The sequence below is a fragment of the Ambystoma mexicanum genome, chromosome 1p (genome assembly GCF_040938575.1).
Source record: "Ambystoma mexicanum isolate Mex_15411 chromosome 1p, UKY_AmexF1_1, whole genome shotgun sequence".
Classification (NCBI taxonomy): Eukaryota; Metazoa; Chordata; class Amphibia; order Caudata; family Ambystomatidae; genus Ambystoma; species Ambystoma mexicanum.
This window is the reverse complement of record NC_090921.1, coordinates 414,605,444-414,627,457: the sequence shown is the minus strand read 5'-3', so window position 1 is coordinate 414,627,457 and position 22,014 is coordinate 414,605,444. Positions and strand designations below refer to the sequence as shown.

Here is a 22,014-nt window from a genome sequence, read left to right as displayed (position 1 = left end):
GACCTGATGTGTTTCATTCTATCAATTACAACCAACTCGGCAGAGGAACCATGTATAGGGGTGACAAGAACTTCTCCTTTCTTGTAGACACAGGGGTGACTAGATCCTGCATCTGGGAGGGAAGGTATCCAATGTCAGGCGACGACATGAATACACAGGAATTTTCTGGGGCAACACATTTGGTTCCTTTAAAAGACGATCTGACACTTTCTATAGGGGAGCATGACTTGGCTCTACCCTTGTTGTATTCCCGACAGACACCAGTACACCTAATGGAAGGAAACATTATGAGCAAACTCAACATGACCATCTCATTCACTGACCAAGGGCTAGCGTGTTCCACACCTGGGATTCGCCTCCTATGCATGCAGCAAATTTCTCTGGCATTTGAATATGAATAAAACATCAATCCAAGATCCACTTGACAATTACCTTTATGCTGATATTGGCACCCTTGATATCGCTACTTTTATGCCATTGTTGGTTGCTATCAGAACTTGATTTAGCAGTGTATCTAACTAGTGGAACGATAACTATTTTTTTTTTTTATTGTTTAATCAAATAAGATTTTTACCATTTCAAACATGCTTGTCAATTCGTAACATCTGTTTCCCTGGAAAATTTCTCACGGTCTGTGTACACTTCATGGTGTCGCGGTTTCGTTGTCAAATATCTAGACTGATTTGATGTTCACTAACACACTTTGCTGTTAACTGTTTTTTGTTGTTTAATTGAAGTAGGTTTGAGTTGCCTACTTGTTCCACAAGCTTGCAGCAGCTAGAGCCATCTTGTGTAGGTTGTTTCTTTTCTTGTCTTTTGATATGCTTGAGCGCTACCACTGACTGGCACACCTCAACCTCACTGTTTATTTTACTTGACGGTTATAGACTAAGAAATGCCTTCTCTATACCACTCCATCCAGACTACCAAGATCTGTCTTCATTTCTAGATAGAAATAAGAAGTGGAAACGCGCTCCTCTTCCACAAGGTTACTGCAAGTCCCCGTCTATATTCAACAGAGTACTCCAGCTGGACCTAGGCAATGTACAGTTAGAAAGTGCTGTTATACAATACGTAGATGACATCTTGATATGTAGCAAAACAGAAACACAGTGTAGAAATGATTCCGTGTGCATGTTGACTTTACTAGCAGAAAAGGGGTACAAGGTAGACCAGGCCAAACTAAAAGGTTCCTAGAAGGATGTTTTATATATTGAGCAACTGATATCACAAGAGGGGCGGAAAGAGCAAAGGCAATTCGCAAGGCACCAAAACCCAGAGCCATAACACAAATGCAGCAGTTTCTAGGTCTCTGTAATGTCAAATCCAGCTATCAAGGTAGTGAGGTGCCGACTTGTGAACCTGGCGACATTCGCCACCAAACACATAGAGGCGGAGGACTATGTGACGTACACAAGTGATCACAGTTCAAGGGTGTTTATTAAACTGTAAATGCAGGATGGAAAAACTCCTAATCTAAACCTTAATCTAAGATGGGAGTAAGCTTCAACCATCAAATGAAAAATAAGGCCGTCCTAGTGGCGTCTTGTCAAAGTAAAAAGGCCTATACTAAAAAAAAAACTATTGCCAAATCCTTAGAACTAGTTACAGAAAGAGTGTGGGATAGGGTTTCCAATAAAGAAAAGTGTTCATAAATAATAAGTCAGGCTGTGATTGCCAGGAGTCTCTCTTCCCCATGTTTTGAGCATGGGACAAGGTGGATCTCCAGATCACAGCACACACTCGAGCCTTACCAGCACGAGTCAACAGTTCCGTACCAGTGATCGGGTTCTTCGATGGTTAAGTCTCTTTTCAATAAATGTCTCTTGCCTTTTGAGGACCTGATGCATTCAGTAAAACAAAGTTCCTCTCAAAAATTAATGTTGGCTGATGACTTTCCACCCCCTGGATCTCCGCCTGCCGGGCTCGGATCCGAATGCCAACCGGGACAATCCACTTCCCCGGGTCCTACAATCCTTCTTGCACTCACGAAACTTAATGTCTTTTCAAACAATTCACTGTGAACATCCATCTGTCGGGTTCATTCCTGTCAACACACTGTTCATGGGACTTCAGACTTCGTTCCTTCTTGTTATCGTCCATCCGCCGGGTTCACTTTTGCCAACCTTTGCAACGCACTGTTCATGTACTAATTTCACCATATGGGATTAATTTCCCTTAGCTTTCACAATCATCTGTCGGTCAAAGACTTTCGACTGTACAGAGGATTTTACAAGACCCCTGTATGACCACTTTGAACACTCTTCGCCTCTTCCCAAGGTCTTCTGGTTACGGTAGTCTCTACCATCGGGTAATCACCCAGAGAGTCCTGCGTGAGCACCCACTTGGTGCCGGACACCTCTGTTGATGTGGTTTCCCCCCTCTCATCAATTGTTTCTTTAAACCTTTCAAAGTTCAAATTAGCGGTTTGCTATTTTTCTTTCAACACATTTAGGTTTCTTATCAACTCTCCTCTCGACTCACCGGCTGTGATTACCCGCTTGGCTTTCTTTCTCTTTGGAGTCAAGGTTGGTACCTCCAAGACAAGCATCTCTCCCCAACTTGGTAATCAGCAGAGGAGGGTCTTGTGTACCTCTGACACCTGCTGCAACACACGCTGGCTATTGTTTGCGGTATTCTGCTTCGTCTGCATAGGTTTCACTGGCCTTGATCGGAAAGAGCAAGGTCGTTTCTCTTTTTGTCATCCTCTCAGTATGTGCCGCTTTTCGCCACCTCCTCTTGAACTGCCGTGCTGGGTTAACTCAGATCGTGCGATCTGCTTTTCTCGTCCTGTGCTCTCGTGCTCCACCTTTTGTACGTGTGGGGAAGTGAAAGGGCTGTCAGGTGTCTGTGATTCTGGTCAATTGCCCGACTTTGTCTGACCCTTGTATTGGGACACGGCAGGTAAACGGCTCTGGTATTAGTCTGTTGTGTTTCATGTTGTGTGAAAATGTTTGTGTCGGAAAAGGGGGGGCAATGTTTTGGAATATCCTTTGTGGTAGGATGGGAAACGATGTTGAAGGAAGGTGCATACCTTGTCCCACCCATCAGTATCCCACTGCCACCCACCCAAGGACCACCCATCCAGGTGTTCCTCCCTCACTGGTCCACCTCCAGGAACTGGATCTAATAGCTATGGCCGTGTCCTGGCCACCTGGATGACAGATCCCAGGGGATTAGCTAGGGAGACACCTTCAGTGTTCTCACAATCACACAATGCTGAAAAACAGAGAAAACTGTAGGAATTAAAGTATTAGTAGAAACAACTTCCGAAGAAGACAAGATAATAGCAGCACACAATACCCTAAGGAGGCAAATAACAGGTTGTCCACTGTTCCCGACCGCAGTAGTGTTCGAAGACCCCAATGACTACAAAAAATATTGGGGGAAGTGGGTGTGGTGCAACCTGGAAGGAGACTGCTGTCACGTTACATGGAGTTTAGATGACCATGCACAATTTTATGGACATCTAGGAGGAGTAATGAAGATTTGGCTCCCAACGCCAAAGGTGAACAGGTTTGGAGAAGTGGTCGACAAGTCGACCTGAGGGGGGAACTGAAGAGAGGGTCCCCGAAATGGCCCTCGTGTCTCCTATGCGCATATCAGCACGAAGGATGAGAAACAAGAGATGCCAGCCGCTGTTTGGTCAACCCCCAGGTGGACCGGTGTTTTCCATGTATGGGAACACATATTCTCTTAGACAACCGTGCAAACCCTATACAGCCGATGTCTTCACTGATACAGTTGCCTCATCATTGGACCAGGTTGACTAATGATTAATGTCCAGCCGTGCTGACGTCATTAGTGACAACACAACACAACATAGCTATGTTAGTCAAGAAGTAAACTTGTATCCCTGCACGAAGCTATGTAGACACAGACATGCATACACGAAGAACATTCACACACCGTTCTGTAGAGGACAGATCCATATACATACTGTCAGAATCCTTTCCTTTTCACTAGCCAAACGCAGAAATGTAAGACCGCAAAGTTCACCCAGAGCAAGCTTGCTACCGCTTTATCGCAACTAACCATATGGAGCTGCAGAGACGTATAAGGAACCTGGAAGGGCTCGAGTTCTACTAACCTCTAAAGAAAATAATACAACATATAGGGAACCATAGATGGACTGTAGTGAATTGACATGAAGTCACAGGCCTCGAAATAGGGAAGAATGCAGATGCAGACTCTAGAGCGTGAAGCACAGAGACAGTGCTCGCAACCAAGGACAAGGACGGGTGGAAAATACAGGCTCCCGGGGCAGGGAGCCACCTGCAAAATAACAGAATAAATTCCTCACTAAATGCAGGCCGAAAAGCTTTTTTGTGGACCTCACCCACGTGACTCCGCCCAGCTGAACAATGGCCCGCGGTGGGAAGAGAAGCTGTTCCCAGCCAAGCAGGCAAGAGTGACTTGGGATGGGAAAAATCCTATGCTGTGTTCAGAAAAATGCTCAAAACAAAACTGTTTAACTAATTACTCTGCAAATGTACTTAAGCTGATTTCAGACCATGATCAACTGTAACCTTCTAACTAACCTGTAACTTGCCTCTTATGTCTGCACCACTATGTAAGCAAACCAAGAATACTGCATAGCCTGTATGAAACTAATCTCTGTAATCAACAAGTACTCTGTAACAAGCGCTACGATGCCCTAGGGCCGCTCGGCGCTATACAAAACCAAATAAATAAATGACTCATGTGTTGTCCACCAAACTTTGCAACATACAGGTACTCTCCCAGGCTAGGTGGCTATACCAGTGGCAACAAGGGGGACACAGACTTTCTCATTAACTTAGAAAGGTACTCTCAGCGCTGTCAATGGAACAGGGTCCCATGCCTGGGGAGACCCGCTCCAGCCAATCATGATGCTCAAATCCTGGGGTGGTGGTTGAGGATGCCGGGGCCAATGGTCATCCTGCGACCCTGAAACAATGTAATAGATAGTTTTTTAGGGAAGTCTCAGGCGCACCCACCTGTCATGGGAAGACCAATCGAGCAACTCATATAGGGGATCTCTATAGGTCTTATTACCCGAGCTATCCAATGGGTTTGCTTCTTAGGTTTTTTGGGGAGGGTTGGAGATTGTGACGTCACAGCGGGATAACAGTGTGGGACACAGGCCCAGAAGATGTGACTGCCAGAGATCATTTGATTTCCTGTATGATCCCTGTCTGTTTGGTAAAATAAAGGACAGTTCCAACTTTCCCCACTGATCACGTATGCACGCATGTCATGGTTCAGTGATCTGACGATATGCCTGCAGGCCCCAGTGGGTCGTGTGTTGCAGTGCCTGATCGCTACCATTGAACACAGTACATTGTTTAAACATCAAAGCCTCATTTAAAACAAAAAGGGTCCAGCATAATGCAATGAAGCGAACGCCAGAGAGGCCCAGTAGGGTTACATCTCTGTAGCTGTTACAAATCTCCCAATAGTATTGCGGTCATTATCATTGCCGATGGGGCAAGGTCCCAAGTTAAACAAATTATATGTATAGCCTCTGCATGCAGGGCATGTGAGTGTATTGGAAGGCGAGTATGGAAGAAAGACAGTGGCAGATTCTACCTGTACTCTCTAATGCAAAAAAAATAGTAGTTTACAGTGCTAATGATGCCCAGTACATGTGTATGTGAAAAGTGAGTAGCTCATACTGTTGCCGTCTAGTGCCTGTGACTAGCCCAGGTCATGGAACGAATCATAGCATGACTAAAAAGTAAAGGGTGTGCATGAACTAAAGTTAACAAAGCATGCGAGGTAATTCAGCTAGAAACTCGCTGAAAACACTACTCCACATACAGACGCACCGGGCATCGTTTGCACTGTAACTACTGTTTTTTTGCATTAGAGAGTACAGGTAGAATATGCCACTGTCTTTCTTCCATACGCGCCTTCCATATCATTTCTTTTAGGTTGGGAGCTTGCCCCATAGACAATGATGGCAATACTATTGGGAGATGTAACTGCTGCAGAGCTGTAACCCTACTGGTCCTCTCTGGCATTCACTTCATGACATTATGCTGGACATTTTTGTCTTAAATGAGGCGTTGGTATTTAAACAATGTGCAGTGTTCAATGGTAGCGATCAGGCACGCAACACACGCCTCACTGGGGCCTGCAGGCATATCTTCAGATCACCGAGTCATGACCTGCGTGCGTGCGTGCGTGCACACGTGATCAGTGGATCTAGGACATTAATAGCAATTGGGAAGCATTACCCATTCTCAAGAGCTCTTCACACCAGCGGGGCAGCTTGTGGAGGTAAGGTAGACACTGTATGAAAGTTTTAGACAAAATGGTGTGTGGCCGTACTAGTTCGCACCATTATTACAGAAAAGTGTCTTCTTCATTCTGTTTTGCAACTTTTTTAAAACTGCAGCCTTTGATCCTGTTTTCACTGGTTGATTAGCAGTCTTAGTGAGAGAGCGACTGATTGAAAACGGACATTACTGTCTGCACTCTGGGGCAGTTTCACTTCATTTTGCAGTTACCTAGGCCTAGCCAGGTGAGATTACATTTCGCCACGTCCTTCTAAGTCCTAGTCATACGAGCCTGGTCATGCGGTCTAACTCGTTATTTTTCTTTTCTCCTAATGCACATCTCTTTATCTGTGACAATGCATCATTACAAATCGCACATTCATGTTGCCTGTCTTTTTCAAACTGCTCACTATTATGTTAATAACTGTAAACAACATGGCGCTTTTATGCTGAGATGTTTATTCATTCACACTGATTGTTAACCACACTACAAATCTGTCACGCCCACATCAATCATGATTTACTGGGTTGACCTCCAACCTATTGTTTGCTGTTTGTTCATATGCCATGATACTATTTGGGGCTCCTGCGGTCTCTTGTATGGCACACATAGCTAATTGCCCTGATGAAGGACATTATGTCCAAAATGCATTGGCATTGTTAGCACATTGGCACAGACCGATATTAAGTAGTATAACTTGTTTCATGCAAACACAGAGTGGTTCTCTGCTTCAACCATTGTTTGGTGTTTTTCTTATGAATGAAAGTAATCCTTTGAAAGTCAGAGAAGCACTTTAACTGAATGTTACTCTAGCGAATCTGCTAGGCCAAGGGGGTGCAGCCCTCACTGCTGGTCTTTTGAGCCAAAGTCCACAGTTGTGCCACTAAATTCGTACTCCTACCTCTTACACATACTACTTTGGGAGTTTATCAAAGATGAGCAATACGTGGGATGCAATCCATGTGAAGAACAAATGATTTACCCCTGGTAATGTTCTTTCAACTGGATGTTTCTCCCACGTATTCCTCATTGCCCCTCTTATCCTACCCCTCAGTAGAATTTCCGGGTATAACACATTTCTCTCTTTAACGTCTGGTCGTTTTAACCTTGCTAATGTCTGTGCTCCAAAGAGAGGGGAAAAACTAGAACTGAAGTAAAGGGTGTGGTGTGTGCTATATGTACTGGTGGTGACGACATGCTCGAGAGTGGATGGAGGCCATTGAGGGACATCAAGTTGACAACGCACTGTGCCCTCTACAGAGAATGGGATTCCGAAGTAGCTGATGCTGGATGGAGATTATCAAAGATGAGGAAGGAACGTGGGAGGAGCATCAAGTCGAAAAAAACATTACCAGGGGTATATAATGTGTTCTTCTCTTTGCTTGTCTGCTACCTGACTTTCATTTTCTGAATTAGTTCCAATTTAGGAATGTGGTTTAAAAGTTACTGGTGTATTGTTTGTAGTTAGAACTGGCAAAAACAGTAAGCCAATATGTATTTAATGATTAAATAGGTTTCCCATCTACATTTGGAAAGTGTTCTGGGCTCCAGCATAGGTGGAGATCGTCTAGAATTAAAAATTCAGTGACTATACCCATATTTGAGCACTAGGATTGCAAGTAACGTGTCCTTACAGGTACATTGACTCATTCATCACAATGCGTTCTAAGTAAGTTCTGCATGTTTTATATTTCACGTTTTAACCATGTTGTATTTAAATTTTGCAGATAAAACATTTCAGAGAAAGAGACCAAAAGCCCTTTTCAAACCAGATGCAAAAGCACCCAAAAAAGAGCCGCATTCAGTAAGTCTTTTTCTTTAAAGCTGCACAAAATGAAATGTTCACACATCGCAGCAGCACTCACCTGATATTGCAAAAATGATGTCAACTAGGAAGCGTTCCTAGAAAAGTAACCTTTCGTTGATTAAGACAACGTACAAAGTATCATTTAAGCAGTTCTATATAACAAATCGGATGGGATATAGTTAGAAATTGTAAGCTCCCTACTATTGCCTAGTAAAATTGCATTTTTCACGACTCTGTAAAATGTGTAACGTAACTTTTTTGATGCTTTTATATATATATTTTTTATTAATGAGTTCCACCTTCATACTCTTTTGTTCCTACTCCATCCAAACTCTTTCCCCCCTCCCTTCTCCTTTTTTTTGTTTCCCCCCACTTACCATTTCCATACCAACCGTATACATGTATGGTCGATATGGAAAGTCGTCCAAATTGTGTCGAGTTTCAGAACGATTTTGCTATAGTGGCTGCAAGCCCTTTTTAAAGGTCCATCTCAAATGTTAGAGCAGGTTCCGTGCTAGTTCTAAAATGCATGCGTCTTGTTTAAGCCGTTATTCGTCCACCATCTCAACCAGGGTTTCCAATAAGATTTTGAGATAGGAGCGTTTTACTTCCCATTTTGTTAAGTTTGGAATGGATAGATTTAAGGAGTAAACACTTTGTTCTCATTCATGACTGGCACATTTTTAATTAAAATGTTTTATTTCCCTAAAAAGTGTTTCATTCCAAAATATTTTTGTAGATGGCAAGTTCCGTAGATGCCATTTTTATTTGTCCAATATTCACATCTAACTGCACTATAGCAGAGGACCTATTTGTGGAAGATGCTTCTACTGCCACTTGTCTGAGCACATCACATGAGCAGTGCAGGCGGCATAAATGAACACACATTCAGAGCTGTTACTCCATGTTGTCTTTGTTGAGAGTATTGACCACATTTTAGTGAGCAAAATGGGCAGATATGATGCTTATGTGGTGTCATGAGCAAGTATTCTGAAGCTATATAAAACGATAGGTAGAAATTTAGCTCATTTGCCCAACATCCTTGTGTGCTATACCTGTTTTCCAATTTCACAGTTGGTTTCACAGCTAGGATTTTTGGTATGAAGAGATGTAAAGCTTGGAAACAAGGTGGGGACTTACTAGTTGTCCTGATTTGAATATATGACTTCTAAGAAATCCACGCATTAATGTGTTATTTTGCTTGCTTTGAACAGGTTCTTGTTCCCCCAGAAGAGGTACTTGAAATCATTGAAACACAGACACGTCTGCTCACCTTACTTAGCCTTGAGGTAACAGAAATGTTGTACATGAACTAATAAAAAGTGTGCAGTTCGACCAAATGTATGGTATTACATCTAGTAGACCAATGTTTGGGGTTTGTGTTGCCACGGCTTCCACATGGAATAGAGAAACTCATTTGATCTTTCTCTCTTGACATTTCATTCAAAACCAATGCCTAGTTCACCTGTTCTGTGTGAAGCGGTGAGGAATACAATAATGACTTTGTCGTTCTTATACCTTTCTCTCCTGGCTCCAATTTTGAGCCGTCTCCTGATCTCACTAAAAGCCATTCTGCCTGTAAACCTACACTAAAATATATGGTTAAGCAATGGAGTACTTGTCAGTTGATGGCTATTAGAAGCTTGTAGACCTCCATTGGCTGTATAGAAACATTCAAATCTATAAACCTGTTCGGGGAAAACTTCCAAAAGAGTCCTCTTCAGATTGGTATGATATGGTAGTTTAAGTTTTATTTTTGAAGCAGCGGATATGCTTTGGCGTTAGGAAAGTATTCCATAGGGCCTGTCTAGACCCTGCAGATTTAGCTGGTAGCAATCTTGTAAATGAATGTTAACTTGCCTGCCAAGTGCAATCCGGATAGCCTACTGTAATACGTCCCTTTCAAGGTGCATCCTTCTCAGATGTTGTGGCCATGGGCGCCTTGGAGAGAGGACTTGAGGCCTTCCCTTAGAAGTGGGTGAAGCAGTGGGTGTTTGTCCCGGTGACCCGTGATTAGAGTAAGCATATCCGGGTTACTGAATTTGAATGCCTTAACTTAATTCAGGTCAGAACTGGTAGCCCAATTACAGTTGTATTTTCTTTCTTCTTAATTTACACTTGAAGTTCTTATTTAAATCATTAAAATGTGATGCTGTTGTGAACAGATTCAGAAGAACATTAGGCGGCTGGAGCAAAAGGCTGAGCGGAGCTTACTGCTTGCATGCGAGGAGAAGGCAAAGCTGCAGATGAAGGTGCATGAGCAGAGACACAGGCTTTCTCTGCTGAAGAGGGAGCAACAGCTGGCACAGGTGCTTGCAAGCCAGGTAAAGTGAAAATGCAGAAGCGCAACCCTTTACTGCTGTGGGGAAAGACATAGCTGAAAGATTCACGTAGTGCTGATGACCTAAAAGCCCACATGTTGCAGCGAGCAGCACCTGGGTGAGGTGTTCTTGCGGAAGATGAACTATACAGCTTCACTTGCTGCAGGGCGAGGGTGGTGAAATGGATGATCTGGGGAGATTAGCTGAATGTTTTCACAAAGTCTTAAGATTTAAGAACGGGGCCCGGAAGAACCACCTGCTTCATAATGCAAAGGTGGGGATCCCGTTTTGTCCCTAAACCTTAACTAACCTTCTTATTAGAGCAATGTCCAGGATCTGTCTCACTTTGTTGGGGTCAGTAGCAAACCTTGAGCGAGAGAATTATAATTGCGATGCAAGAGGCCAGGATCACCATTGGAAGAGCTGGAAAAGAAGATTCCAATGAGTGCTTCCCACAGGTCACCCCACAGACCTTATTGCGATCTTACCCTTTTCCATGTATTCGTGTATTTTAGCTTTAGTGATGATTGACCCTTTTGCTATGAAGAAAGGGACTCACTTCAGTTCGAATATTACAAAGAATTCTTATATTTACACCAGGCTTCTCACTCGGATATCATCCTATCTGGCTTTTCTGAAAACCTCAGTGTCTTGTCAAGGTTGAAAATGCAAAATTATGCTAATCCAAATGTCAGAAATCGAGAAATTGAGAACGCGATAAATTATTCTATCCACTCCCTTCTCAAGGCATTCTTTTCCTTGTCCTAGCACCCAAAACAACCTGTTTGAATGAATAGGACAAGTGGGGTTCTTAATCAGTCTTATGTTATGAGCACATTATCCTTTTCTAAGTACTTGCTTAACAAATAAAATACTTCTCCTCTATGTTCATTCCGTCCTTCATCAATGCCTTGTTCTTTCCAATAATATGAATACCATCTTTGCTCTGTATTCCAACAAATACCAGTATTGGTTTCTAAAACAATGATATTGCAATTTTTAATCCTCTCAAAAAACATTCTTGCTAGTTGCATCTCGACTCAAAACCCAATCTCTGTGCAAAACAGCATTTTATTCTGCACACAAAATATATCTGCTAATAAGTGGAACATATTTCTCAATCTATTGAATCCACGAATACATGTTAGGCCAGCCCCGCTATTTAAACTGAACAGCAAAGGAGAGTGTTCTTCGTCATCTTCTGAACAGTCCACAGCAGGGCTGTCTCTTGCTCACTGCTCTTAGAGAGGTACAACTTCACCTAACTGATGATGCCCAACTAGGCTGAAACATGTGTATGGGGTTGCTGTGGTACTCTTGTTCAGAGGAGAATTGCCTAGCATTTCGGTGCTGGACTACCCCAGGGCAGGACAAAGACTGATATGCAGGGACATTTCTTCTCTGTGAAAAGAACAGGGAGCTAAATACTTGGTTGAGATTCGCCCAGGGGCCATCCACCCAAGTACAAGTCAATGGGCTGTGTTCATGCTGGCAGAGAGTTTCCCAGACCCCCCCCCCTTTGTTTTGTTGTCACAAGATGTGGTGAGGCCTGGGGCAAAACATTTGCTGAGGCCCCCTTACAATTTTTTGCACTGGGCCAGCGCCAGCACCTCTGCAAACGGGAGACTCGAGAAATCTCCCCTTGAGTTTGTTTGAAGAATCCCAAATATGGTTCATTACTACAACTGTAAATCAACTACAGCAAAGTTAGTTCTCTCTGAAGAAAGGTTTATGCCAGACTAACGTTTGTATCATATGCATAAATATATATAGGATGGCATGACGCCAGCATTAAGGAGCACCTTGCCCCTGTGTGCTCATTAAAACACACATCATACACAGCGACAGATAGATGTACAGTGGAGGCTGGTACATTTCTGAACTTAAGAGGCTTAAATGTTTGCGCCAATTATGCAGGATCAACCGAGCACAGTGAGGTAGCCCAAACCAAACAAGGGTTGCTTGAGGGGTGTTCTCACTCCCAAGAATGTTTGAAACATTGGGTTAAAATTATGCATTTTTCATCACTTTCTTTGCAAAATTGGGTAGAATTCCATACAGTTTGCAGTTGGTTTTGTATTGAAGCACATGGAAAATCCCAATAGTTGCAAATCAAAAACCGTGCACAGTAACATTTTCCAATACATTTCATGCCGCCTTTCCACACAACATATGCTAGTATAAAAATATGTTCATGCTGGTTATTCCCATTTCCCATGTATGTCCGTGCAGGCTACATCAATGTATGCAATTATTACCATCTACGAACTCCCAGCCAGTAAAAATGCCATGCCACAGAAAGTATGTCCAGGCTGACTGTGCGCCATAGGTGTTATTTATTTATTTTGCATTTTTTAAGCGCTCACACAGCCCAGGGGCATCGAGGCGCTGTTACAGGAATATGTCTTGCGTATTTATAGCGAGCTGAATACCCAGAGGTTTCTAAGTGCGGACCCGGGGATCGAACCTATGTTGCTGTGTGTCGTCTTTTCCAAGGTGAGCACGTTGCCGCTGAGCTTTCCTCCCAGGACAATTACTGGCTAGATTGGTCTAAATTGAATATGGGCCAATTTAGGCAAGTAGTATGTTTGCTTTAACCTTGATGCAAAGTCCTGTGCATCAAGGGTAAATGAAAAAGAGCATTGGCAATGCTAACATTTTGTGCTTTCGTGTAGGCATGGGAAAGGCACTTCTGTATTGGTATTAGCTGGCCGTTGATTGTACCAGGTGCAAAATGGTTTGAGTACCTGAGAAGCTAATAACAGTGCTTGGCAACTGCCTATTACTTATGCATAAACCAAAATTGTTGATTTTGCCAATGCTTGTTTTTAACAGGACTTCAGCGAAAGACACTCGGTGTGCTTTTAAATCGAGTGGCTGAAGGCAGACCTGATCAAGACAGTTTTATTACACCAGTTACGTGTTTACAACTCCAATGAAGTCATTAACTCTCAGAAGACTCCTTTGAGAAAACACTTGCAGGCACATTGGGGGTAAAGTTGGATGGCAAGGCTTGATTAAAGCTAGCTCAAAGAGTGCCAATGAGGAGGTGTTTTGGGTGGGGACGGCAGGAACTGGGTGAAAATTGCCATATGGATTAGCATGGCAATGAGAAGTCAATAGGTAGGCAAATAACTTAACAACATCTACAAGCGTTGTGTGCCTCCTCATATACCATTTCTTCCTATCTGTACTCGATGCTGTCATTGGGACGGATCTTCCCAGATCCAGGATCTGGCAAAACTTACTCACCAGATCTCATATACAGCTTCACAATATGGGAAACCTATGTGCACCATATGTTTATTTTAGAATGCAGTGGTGTGTTCATGCTTTAAACTATGTTGGGCAGGGATTTGAACCATGGTCGCTAGTTTCCAAAGTGAGACATGTCCCCCACAAGACCACTTGAGGGTCTGAGCGGGAGCCTTACATATTGGAAAAATAGACCAAGGCACCTGTAGAGTGCTAAAATCAATAATGAAGTCAAAATAATGCAGAAAAGTGGTTAAAAGCTGCAGATTATCAGTAGGTGTCTGTGTCATAAGAATGCTAACATGGGGCAGCTGCTCAGGGGCGCATTTCAACTGTTAAAGCTGAAAGGCCCGTATGCCATCCCTCAGTGGGGAGACAGCGCAATGGGTTTTTTGGCCCCACTCACTATCCACTTTCAAACCTGTCACCCAGCCCCTGCCGGGCTGACCAACAGAGCCGTGGCCAGACGGAACAGGACACAGACGTTAAATGGTGCCTGGCTTCACTGTTAACAAATGCCATGCAATTACTAAAATACAACATTTCTCTGTTAGCACCTGCATTCAAATGCATACATTTTTAGGTAATTGAAATCGTGATGTGGGGTTAGCACTTGCATGGCAGCGGAGTGATTGGAAGTTAACTGGTGACATGAGACCTCTCATTCTCGCAGCATAAGTGTGACGTTTCAGAAATGAAAGCGCAAGTTAGCTGCTTGTAACATTGAAGGTTAACCAGAATAGTGTCTTCCAAATGTGGAAAAATGTTAGATGCCCCCACACAAGTAAGTCTGCCCCTCCCTCACAGCCTCTGAAGTTAGTGCCACTCCCAACATTTGAAGTGTTAGTCCCCCGCCCCCCTGAAATGTTAGTCTAGGTGCACCTCTGATGCCATGAACCCTTCCCTTAATGAAGTGGCCCGTAGGGAGGGTACATTTAGGGGCACACACACACACACACACACACACTAATTTCATTTAAATACACATATACACTTAATTTAAAAAACACTTACCTCGATGCACCCTTCACTCCGACACGTAGACATGCTACCTGAGACAGGAGAGCAGTTCTCTCCTATCAGCAACATGAACACACTGACTGACAGGAGAGGAGCCATCTCTTGTCATTCAGCATGTCTACTTTGTCAGCTGAATAACGGGTGGCAGCAGAGCTCACTTCTGAGCCCTGCTGTCTCCCATTATTTTGCTGTTTGGTGTGCAGCCAAACGGCTTTGCAACAAACTGCAAAATCATTGCCGGGACAGAGAGCAGACATCCCAGTCCCCCGTGTGAATAAAGGACACGGGTGGACTGTGCTGCCTTCTACTTAAGAGAGGGTGCCACAAGGCCCCCTGAAAGCACAAGACTCGGGCAGTTTGCCCCTCCTACCCCCCCCCTTCGCGACAGCTCTGACAGTCAGGCAGCGGCCTGTGTGATTCTGATATGCTGAGAACTGTTGTTCATCCAGAGGGAGAACCCAGCAACCGAACAGGCTGCATCGAATCCTGTAAGGCTGAACTTGGGCTTTGAGAGACTGCAGTGAGGCAAGTCTCCAAAGCTGAAGAGAGAAGCAGTGGGAGACCCGAGAAGCATCTTGCGAGTCGGTTGGGAACCGGCATAGATAACCTGGAGAGATGGAAAGGTGGTGGCATGGCCTGTAGTTGGACTGTCCGGTCCGACAATTGTGCCGAGATCGCCTACCATAGCCTATAGCAGAGCCGCGTAGGCAAATGTGTGTAGAGTGAAAGAGACTGTGGTGGTGGCGTGACCTGTCTGGATGGCCAAGGGTTCTATGCCAAGACTGCCAGCAGTTACTGGCCGTGCAGAGAAGTTGGCCACAGAAACAGTGTGGAAGAAGAAATTGAAGTAGAGCGAGTGAACCTGTGACCCATTGACGAAAACGGTGAAGAATTCCCCCCCGGGGGAAGATAACGGGAACAGGCATAAGTCCGGGAGTGGGCCAGGAAGATGCAAGATTATAAGCTGTAAAGAAGCAGATGGAGAAGTGAACCACTTTATAACTCAATTCCCTGGACAGTTCCGCAAGAGAGTGGTGCTGGAGAGCCGAGAGGGACTCAGGGAGCATATTTGACGGCCCAGTAGGGGCAGGATAAAGAATATGAAAAAAATCGAGTCAGTGACAACCCTGTAAAGGAATTATAAGTATTGCTAAGAACTATAAGAGACATTGGGAAACCAGCTAGGAGAAGGGAGTAATTTTCCTAGCCCCACAAGGATCCTGTAGAGCTGTTTTGAGTTACAAAAAGCCTGGAACTTTATGGATCTACGTGATCACTGCACCCCCCAAAATTCCAAAGACAAACATTTCGAACCCGTAAACGGTGTGACGCAGTGATCACATAGATCACTTTCCTGCATTGCCCCTAACCGCTCGCTCTCAAACCATAATTACCTTTTCTCCGCCTACTAACCTTCTCTCCGGAGCCTCGACTCGCCCGTCCCTCTGCAACTTAGGTTTCCTATCCCTAAAGTGGGTAGGGACTTCTGTTGCAGGGTCCATTTTTTATGTTTAACTTTCTTTTCCGTATCCTTCCTTTCAGTGCAAACGGGGGACAGCCCTGAAGCCCAAAAACTCATTGCACTGCATGTGGGGAGCAGAGGACACCCACCCAATCCTTACTCCTCATGGTCAGTTTAATGGTTTTTCAGCATTTTTCTTACTAAGGAATGTGCAGTAAATGCGCATTCAGCATTCCTATTTGTACTTTGTACGATACGCCAATTAATATGAGCTAATTTCAAACAAGAAATCCGAATATTGTATGCTTCGCCTTTTCAAACCTTAGTGTTCTTTTTATATATTAAAATTGTGGCTGTACTTGTTGGGTTACTACCAGTTAAAATGGGCTAATTTCAAACATGGGGATTAAGAATCGTATGTTTTGCCTTTCAAGTGTTTATAATAAAAATGAGAAAACAAAATGGTTCTGATTTGGTGTCATGTGACATACTGTGATGGGAATTTCCCTCTGGAGCTGCTTGTGGACCTAACCTGCTTTCCCACCATCCTCTGCAATTCCACTAACTCTCGAAAGGAACCTAGCATCTGCTTGCTGTTCACCTGCAATTACAGCAATCTTTCTCCCCTTTCCCTTATCAGGATTTGCTCGGCCACTTGTATACCTTAATCGGCTATTCTATCTGATCAGGGTGTATGTGTTTAGAAGTAGAGTCTCAAACTGTGTTTCCTATCTTATTGTGTGCATTTTGAACTGTCAGATTGAAAACCTATTTCTTAATCACGTATTCTCGTGTGCAACTCTGGCGCTCAGTTTGAAAGCCAATTTTTTGATATTAGAACTTGGCTAAGTAACTAGCTCATTGCCTTTTTTTTAATAAAGTGCACATGCAAATCAACGTGATGGTTTTTCCCTTTCCATTGGATCATTTGATTAACGTTTTCTTGCTTTTTTAATCATAAGAGCGTGCTGTGTTTACATGGCCCTGCGATCTATTTGTTTGAGCTGTGACCTTGGAATTCTCTGATATGAGATGGAGAGCCAATTAATGGCAGGGTTATTTTTGCATGTGGTGAATGAAGTTATTATGGCTCTACTCCTGCTGAAAGCTATGACGCTACTAATTCATTAACTCTACTGTTCCCAGTGGGCCTACTGTACCCAGTGCTGTTGCTAAATCATTCATGAGAAATGCGTAGAATATCACACATATACTCTTTATTGGGGCTTAACCTCACACATGTATTTCTATTCTTTTTGCTAGTTCAAATGCTTCATGTAGGGGCATCCAGGGCTTGTTTTCACCACAAAATTGACTGATTCCTAAAAACTGCACCGGGGGGGAGGGGGGTAGGCGGGTTGTGGCACTGCAGAGATATAATTATTATTGTTTTCTTTTATGCAGCCAGCAATCTGTATGGAACAAAGGACTCCCACGCAGAGCGAAGACGACCTTTGACATGGTCGAGGGATCAACAGACACCCCCCCCCAAAGATCAGTAGCTTAAGGGTCTTTGTTATAACAAAGAGAAAATGAAGGGATTAGGTTTAATTGACAATACTTTGTAGAACTTCAACAAACCAAATCCTGTTACTCTACGGGGCCTTGCTCTTATGTTCTTCCTTTTCTCCCTGAAGTCTACCTTCCTGCCACACAGTCCCTACCAATATTTGGGTTTTTAAGTTCCCAGGATTTATTCGGTGATACACCTGGTGCCGTGGGTTCTCCAAAGTGGACAAGGCATCAGACACTTGAATTTATAACGACACATGGTTATCAGTCTGAACACCTGTATAGGACCCTACTGGATATGGCTCCTTCACTAAATTAAGAGTGGTTCCAGGAGATTGGTCCCCAAGTAGCGCCTTCTCCAGTTACTAGTCTCCTTTGGTGCCTTCCCCCTTCTAGTTTTCAGCTCCTCTTCATCCTCCTTTTTCACTACTTTTCCTCCTTGATATTTCACCACATGCATCTGCCCCTTCCTCCACCTCTGACCTACTAGCCTGCCCATCTCGTCTGGTATTATCAGTCCCCCCCCTTTAATCTGTCAACTTTCCTCTTCCTCATTTCTGATGTTCCAAGTTTCTGCCTTGATCTCCTACTTAATCTTTTCTCCTGCGTGTGACGTCTTGTCCCCTCCTGCCACTTTCTCTGTTATCCTGTCCTCCATCTTGCTGCTCCTCTTGCTTCCCTTTTCCTTTCTATTTCTGAGCCTACCCCCCCTTTTTTCCTTATTGCTCCTTCTTAAGTCATTGTTTGTACTGTCCTCCGTTGAGTGAACTACAGCCACTGACCTTAATGGAGGGCTAACACACCTGTCAAGAAAGGGAAGCCAACCCTCTCTTAAAGGGACATAACATGAACAGAGTGACAAGGCTTAACTCTCAGCTGGGGGGAGCAGGTCAACACAAAGATACAATTAGTCCACACAGATCTCTAGAAAACACACTACAATGATATACTTAATTAAGTCACACATAGAGCTCTATCAGGTCAAAAAGTATTTAAGGTATAATACAAAGTATTAAAAAGATAGCCAGAATATCTTAAAAAAAAATAGTAAAGGTTTTACAGGACTTTAGTTACCCCACTGCCTAAATGTGGATGAACTACTACAATTAGCCGCTCAACCTAAATTAACGGGGTGGGAGGGGATAAGAGAACCAACAACCTAACATGCATGCAAAACCACCTATGTGCCTGCACACTTAAGTACAGTGTCCAAAAGACAGCCTACCCCTGGTATATGTGGAAGGCCCTAGACCTGGTAGTCAGAACCTTACACATATAGGTAAGGGTAGGAAGAAAAGAAACCTGGACATTTTCAACTACTAGAAAAAGTCTAAAAATCCTGAAGGCCTGCAGCAACACTCCACATAGCCAAAGGCTTCCAAGAATTAAGAATACATTTTAGCAACAGTTACCATAGCAATACATTTCAAGGAAAAATATTTACACAGTTACAATGTTAAATAATATTCCCGTTTGGAGAAAGGCAGAGCTTGACTTTAAAAATCGGAGATGAGTAATAAAATGCTACTCCTTGTCCAGCGTTCACTATGAACCCCTTGTCGGTACAGGTAAAATGTCCAGGAGCAGGTATACATCCCCAGAGACCATTTCAGAGAGTACCAGAGCAGGTTGAAAGTTCAGTAGGAATCAATCGGGTTAGTCAATGGGCCATCCACTTTAAAGTATGGAAGTCTGTCCTACCACACAGGTGCAGATTTTGCCACAAGCAACCCCAGAGGAGACTAGAAGGTACCTCAAAGAAGAGATCTAGAGGTTGCTGGACTAACCAGGAGCCACAAAGGAAGATGCAGAACAGGGGGACCCCAATAGAAGTCTATGGGAAATGTTTGCTTCTCTGCCAAAGGATCTCAATCTCGGACCAGAGGGAACCCTAAAGGTGAGTATCATGAATACATTCCCACCCCAGGACCAAAATGTATATGTACGTTGGCAGTCTTTTGGCAAAAACTGCTTCAGCATGGCAAAACAACTCGGCAAGTCCAGGGCTTCTTTTCCTGGGTGCAGTTTCCAGGATTCTGTACACCACGGCTAGTTCTCTGTACCGGCAACAATCCATATTACCAACAAAATGAACAATGGGTCTTCCCACGACATGAACCTTCAAGCCTGAAGTGAAGAACTCAGCGAGGAAAAACTCTTGGGAAGATTGTCTACTAAGCCATTGGAAGCCATCTTCTTGTGTTCAAAGGATGAAGGCAGCACAGCAGAAAACAATCCAAGGGTGGAGATAATGGCTGGAGGCACCCTCGGACATCCTAAGCAGAAGATATGGTAGGGTTTTGAGACTTCAACCCACAGCCAAGCAGGCGATCCTAGCGGAAAACAGCATGTGGAGGTGGTAAACAGCCCAGAAAATAGTTCGTGTGGAAGGTGCAAACAAGGAGATGTGGAGAGGCAGCCAGAGTTTTTAGAAAACCCAGACTGGACCTTCACAGGCCAAAAACCCAAACTGGGATATGCCCAACACACTGTGCCCAACAGGTATGACCAAGTAAGGACTCTAAACTGCATAACATGGACAGAATCGGTGGAAAAAACTCCTTTATGCAGGTAAGCAGACCTGCTTATTCCAAGCAGCAGAGCAGGGAAGCAGGGTTCAGGCAAGCCATAAACCAAGTGCAAAAAGGGTCTGGCCTGAGAGTTCTGGGGGGCAGTGGGTCTGGTGACCAACCTCACTGGCTGATAAGTAGTGAAAGCGAGCGTCCCCCAAAAAGGCATTTAAAGCTCCACAATGAGAGTCACTGATGGTCTTGGTCTCATTCCCACCTGGGGTGTGTCCAAGTGCGGGTGAATTCAAAAAGTAAGTTTATCTAAACCAATATAGGGCAAGCAGAGAACTCTGCAAACTCCGAGAGCGTTTGCCAGACAATAGGAAGACATTGATATTTATTACAAAATAATGTCATCAGTGAGGTAAACTATAGGAGACACATAGTCGTGGGGATTGGGTGGCAAAGACTAGATACTATGTAGTGTGTAAGGGCGGTGCTCCAGGATTGGCGGAGATCCACGTGGTGCCAGTGCGGGGTGCTCGGGTCAGTTGGGCTCATCTGGGTGGAGCGCTGGGTCTGAGGAAGTCTGAGCTGTTATACTTTATGCTACATAACAGTTGCCCTTGTGGGCACACATACTTTGACCATCATCTATCTAAGTTAACACAAGAGACATACTCTTACACGTTTGACATGAACAATAAAAAGTGATAACACATGAGTCCAAGTGGCAAAATCACCAATCATTCTGTTAGATCTTCTAAGGCAATTATTTATTCTTTGTTTGTGTGAGAAGAATATATTGCTACACAGGGGGTCAGGGGTGAGCTGGGGCGGTGCGCTTCAGGAGGGGCATGCACTCTTACTTCAAAATGCATTACAATTAAGATGAGGGGCTTATGACCCATATTTCATTAACCAGAGTCTAGGGGTGCCAGGCAGATTCATGGTAGCATCGTGAGTTACGGGGGCTGAGGGGAGGGTGCATGCTTGGTGCAGGCTCAGCGAACGGGGTGAGAGGTTAGTTTGTAGCATCACATCATGCACAGGGCTGAGGCTTCGAACCCTGGCCCAGCCAGAGGGGGAGTTTAGGTGGGGGGGCTGTGCACGCAGTGGTACCCGAGAGGGGTGAGGGGAGAAACAGCCCCGTAGCATGTTGGGCCGTACGATTGCTACGTTGTGAGGGGCACACATAGAGCTTACATTCAAATGAGGTAGAAATAGGTTAGTGTGTGCTACAGTGAAAAGTCTGCAACGTTTTGCTTATAATATGACGTGCATAACTCAATGCTCAGAGGGTAAACAAATGCTACGAAGGACACTCTATTATACATTCGGCACCCATTTCATTAAAACCATACATATTGCAATACTTAATTGAATATATTTGAAATCGTACATTTTAGGACATCATTGTGTATATATGGATATCATACATTACTTTGTGTGTTGTGCAACAGTAAACCTTGATTAGTAATGAAAAACTTGATCATACACTTAATGGTTTCGTGAGTGATCTGGGATGGGTGAGGGCCATCTTATTTCAATATGTACAATCAATCTCATGGACTAGAAGCAAATATATTGTCCCTTCAGATGGCTTAGCTGCATGGGTGAAACAGGGTGGCACACGGGCTTAGCATACATGTCTGGCACTTCAAACAAGGAACAGGGTTGGGGGTTATCTACACCATATGTCATGAATATGGGGGCTGCAAGAGGACAGGACACGTTTTATGGAGGTAGCTTGTTTTTCTCAAACCCCAACTTCAGCCCGGTCATCTGCAGGTCACTAAAGGACTGCGGAAAGTGAAAGATAGTCTCATGTAACTAGTTCGCGCCTAGTCTCCTGTGAGAACA

General features: G+C 44.0%; 1 protein-coding gene across 2 annotated transcripts in view; it reads left to right on the top strand.

Moving 5' to 3' along the window:
• Positions 1–22,014, top strand: part of HAUS8 (HAUS augmin like complex subunit 8) — a 522,213-nt gene that overhangs the window by 337,927 nt on the left and 162,272 nt on the right. For both annotated transcript variants that reach the window (XM_069649216.1, XM_069649215.1), the window contains exons 6-8: positions 7,992–8,068; positions 9,286–9,360; positions 10,237–10,395. In XM_069649216.1, coding sequence (XP_069505317.1) covers positions 7,992–8,068; positions 9,286–9,360; positions 10,237–10,395 — 311 coding nt within the window. The remainder of the gene's footprint in view (positions 1–7,991; positions 8,069–9,285; positions 9,361–10,236; positions 10,396–22,014) is intronic.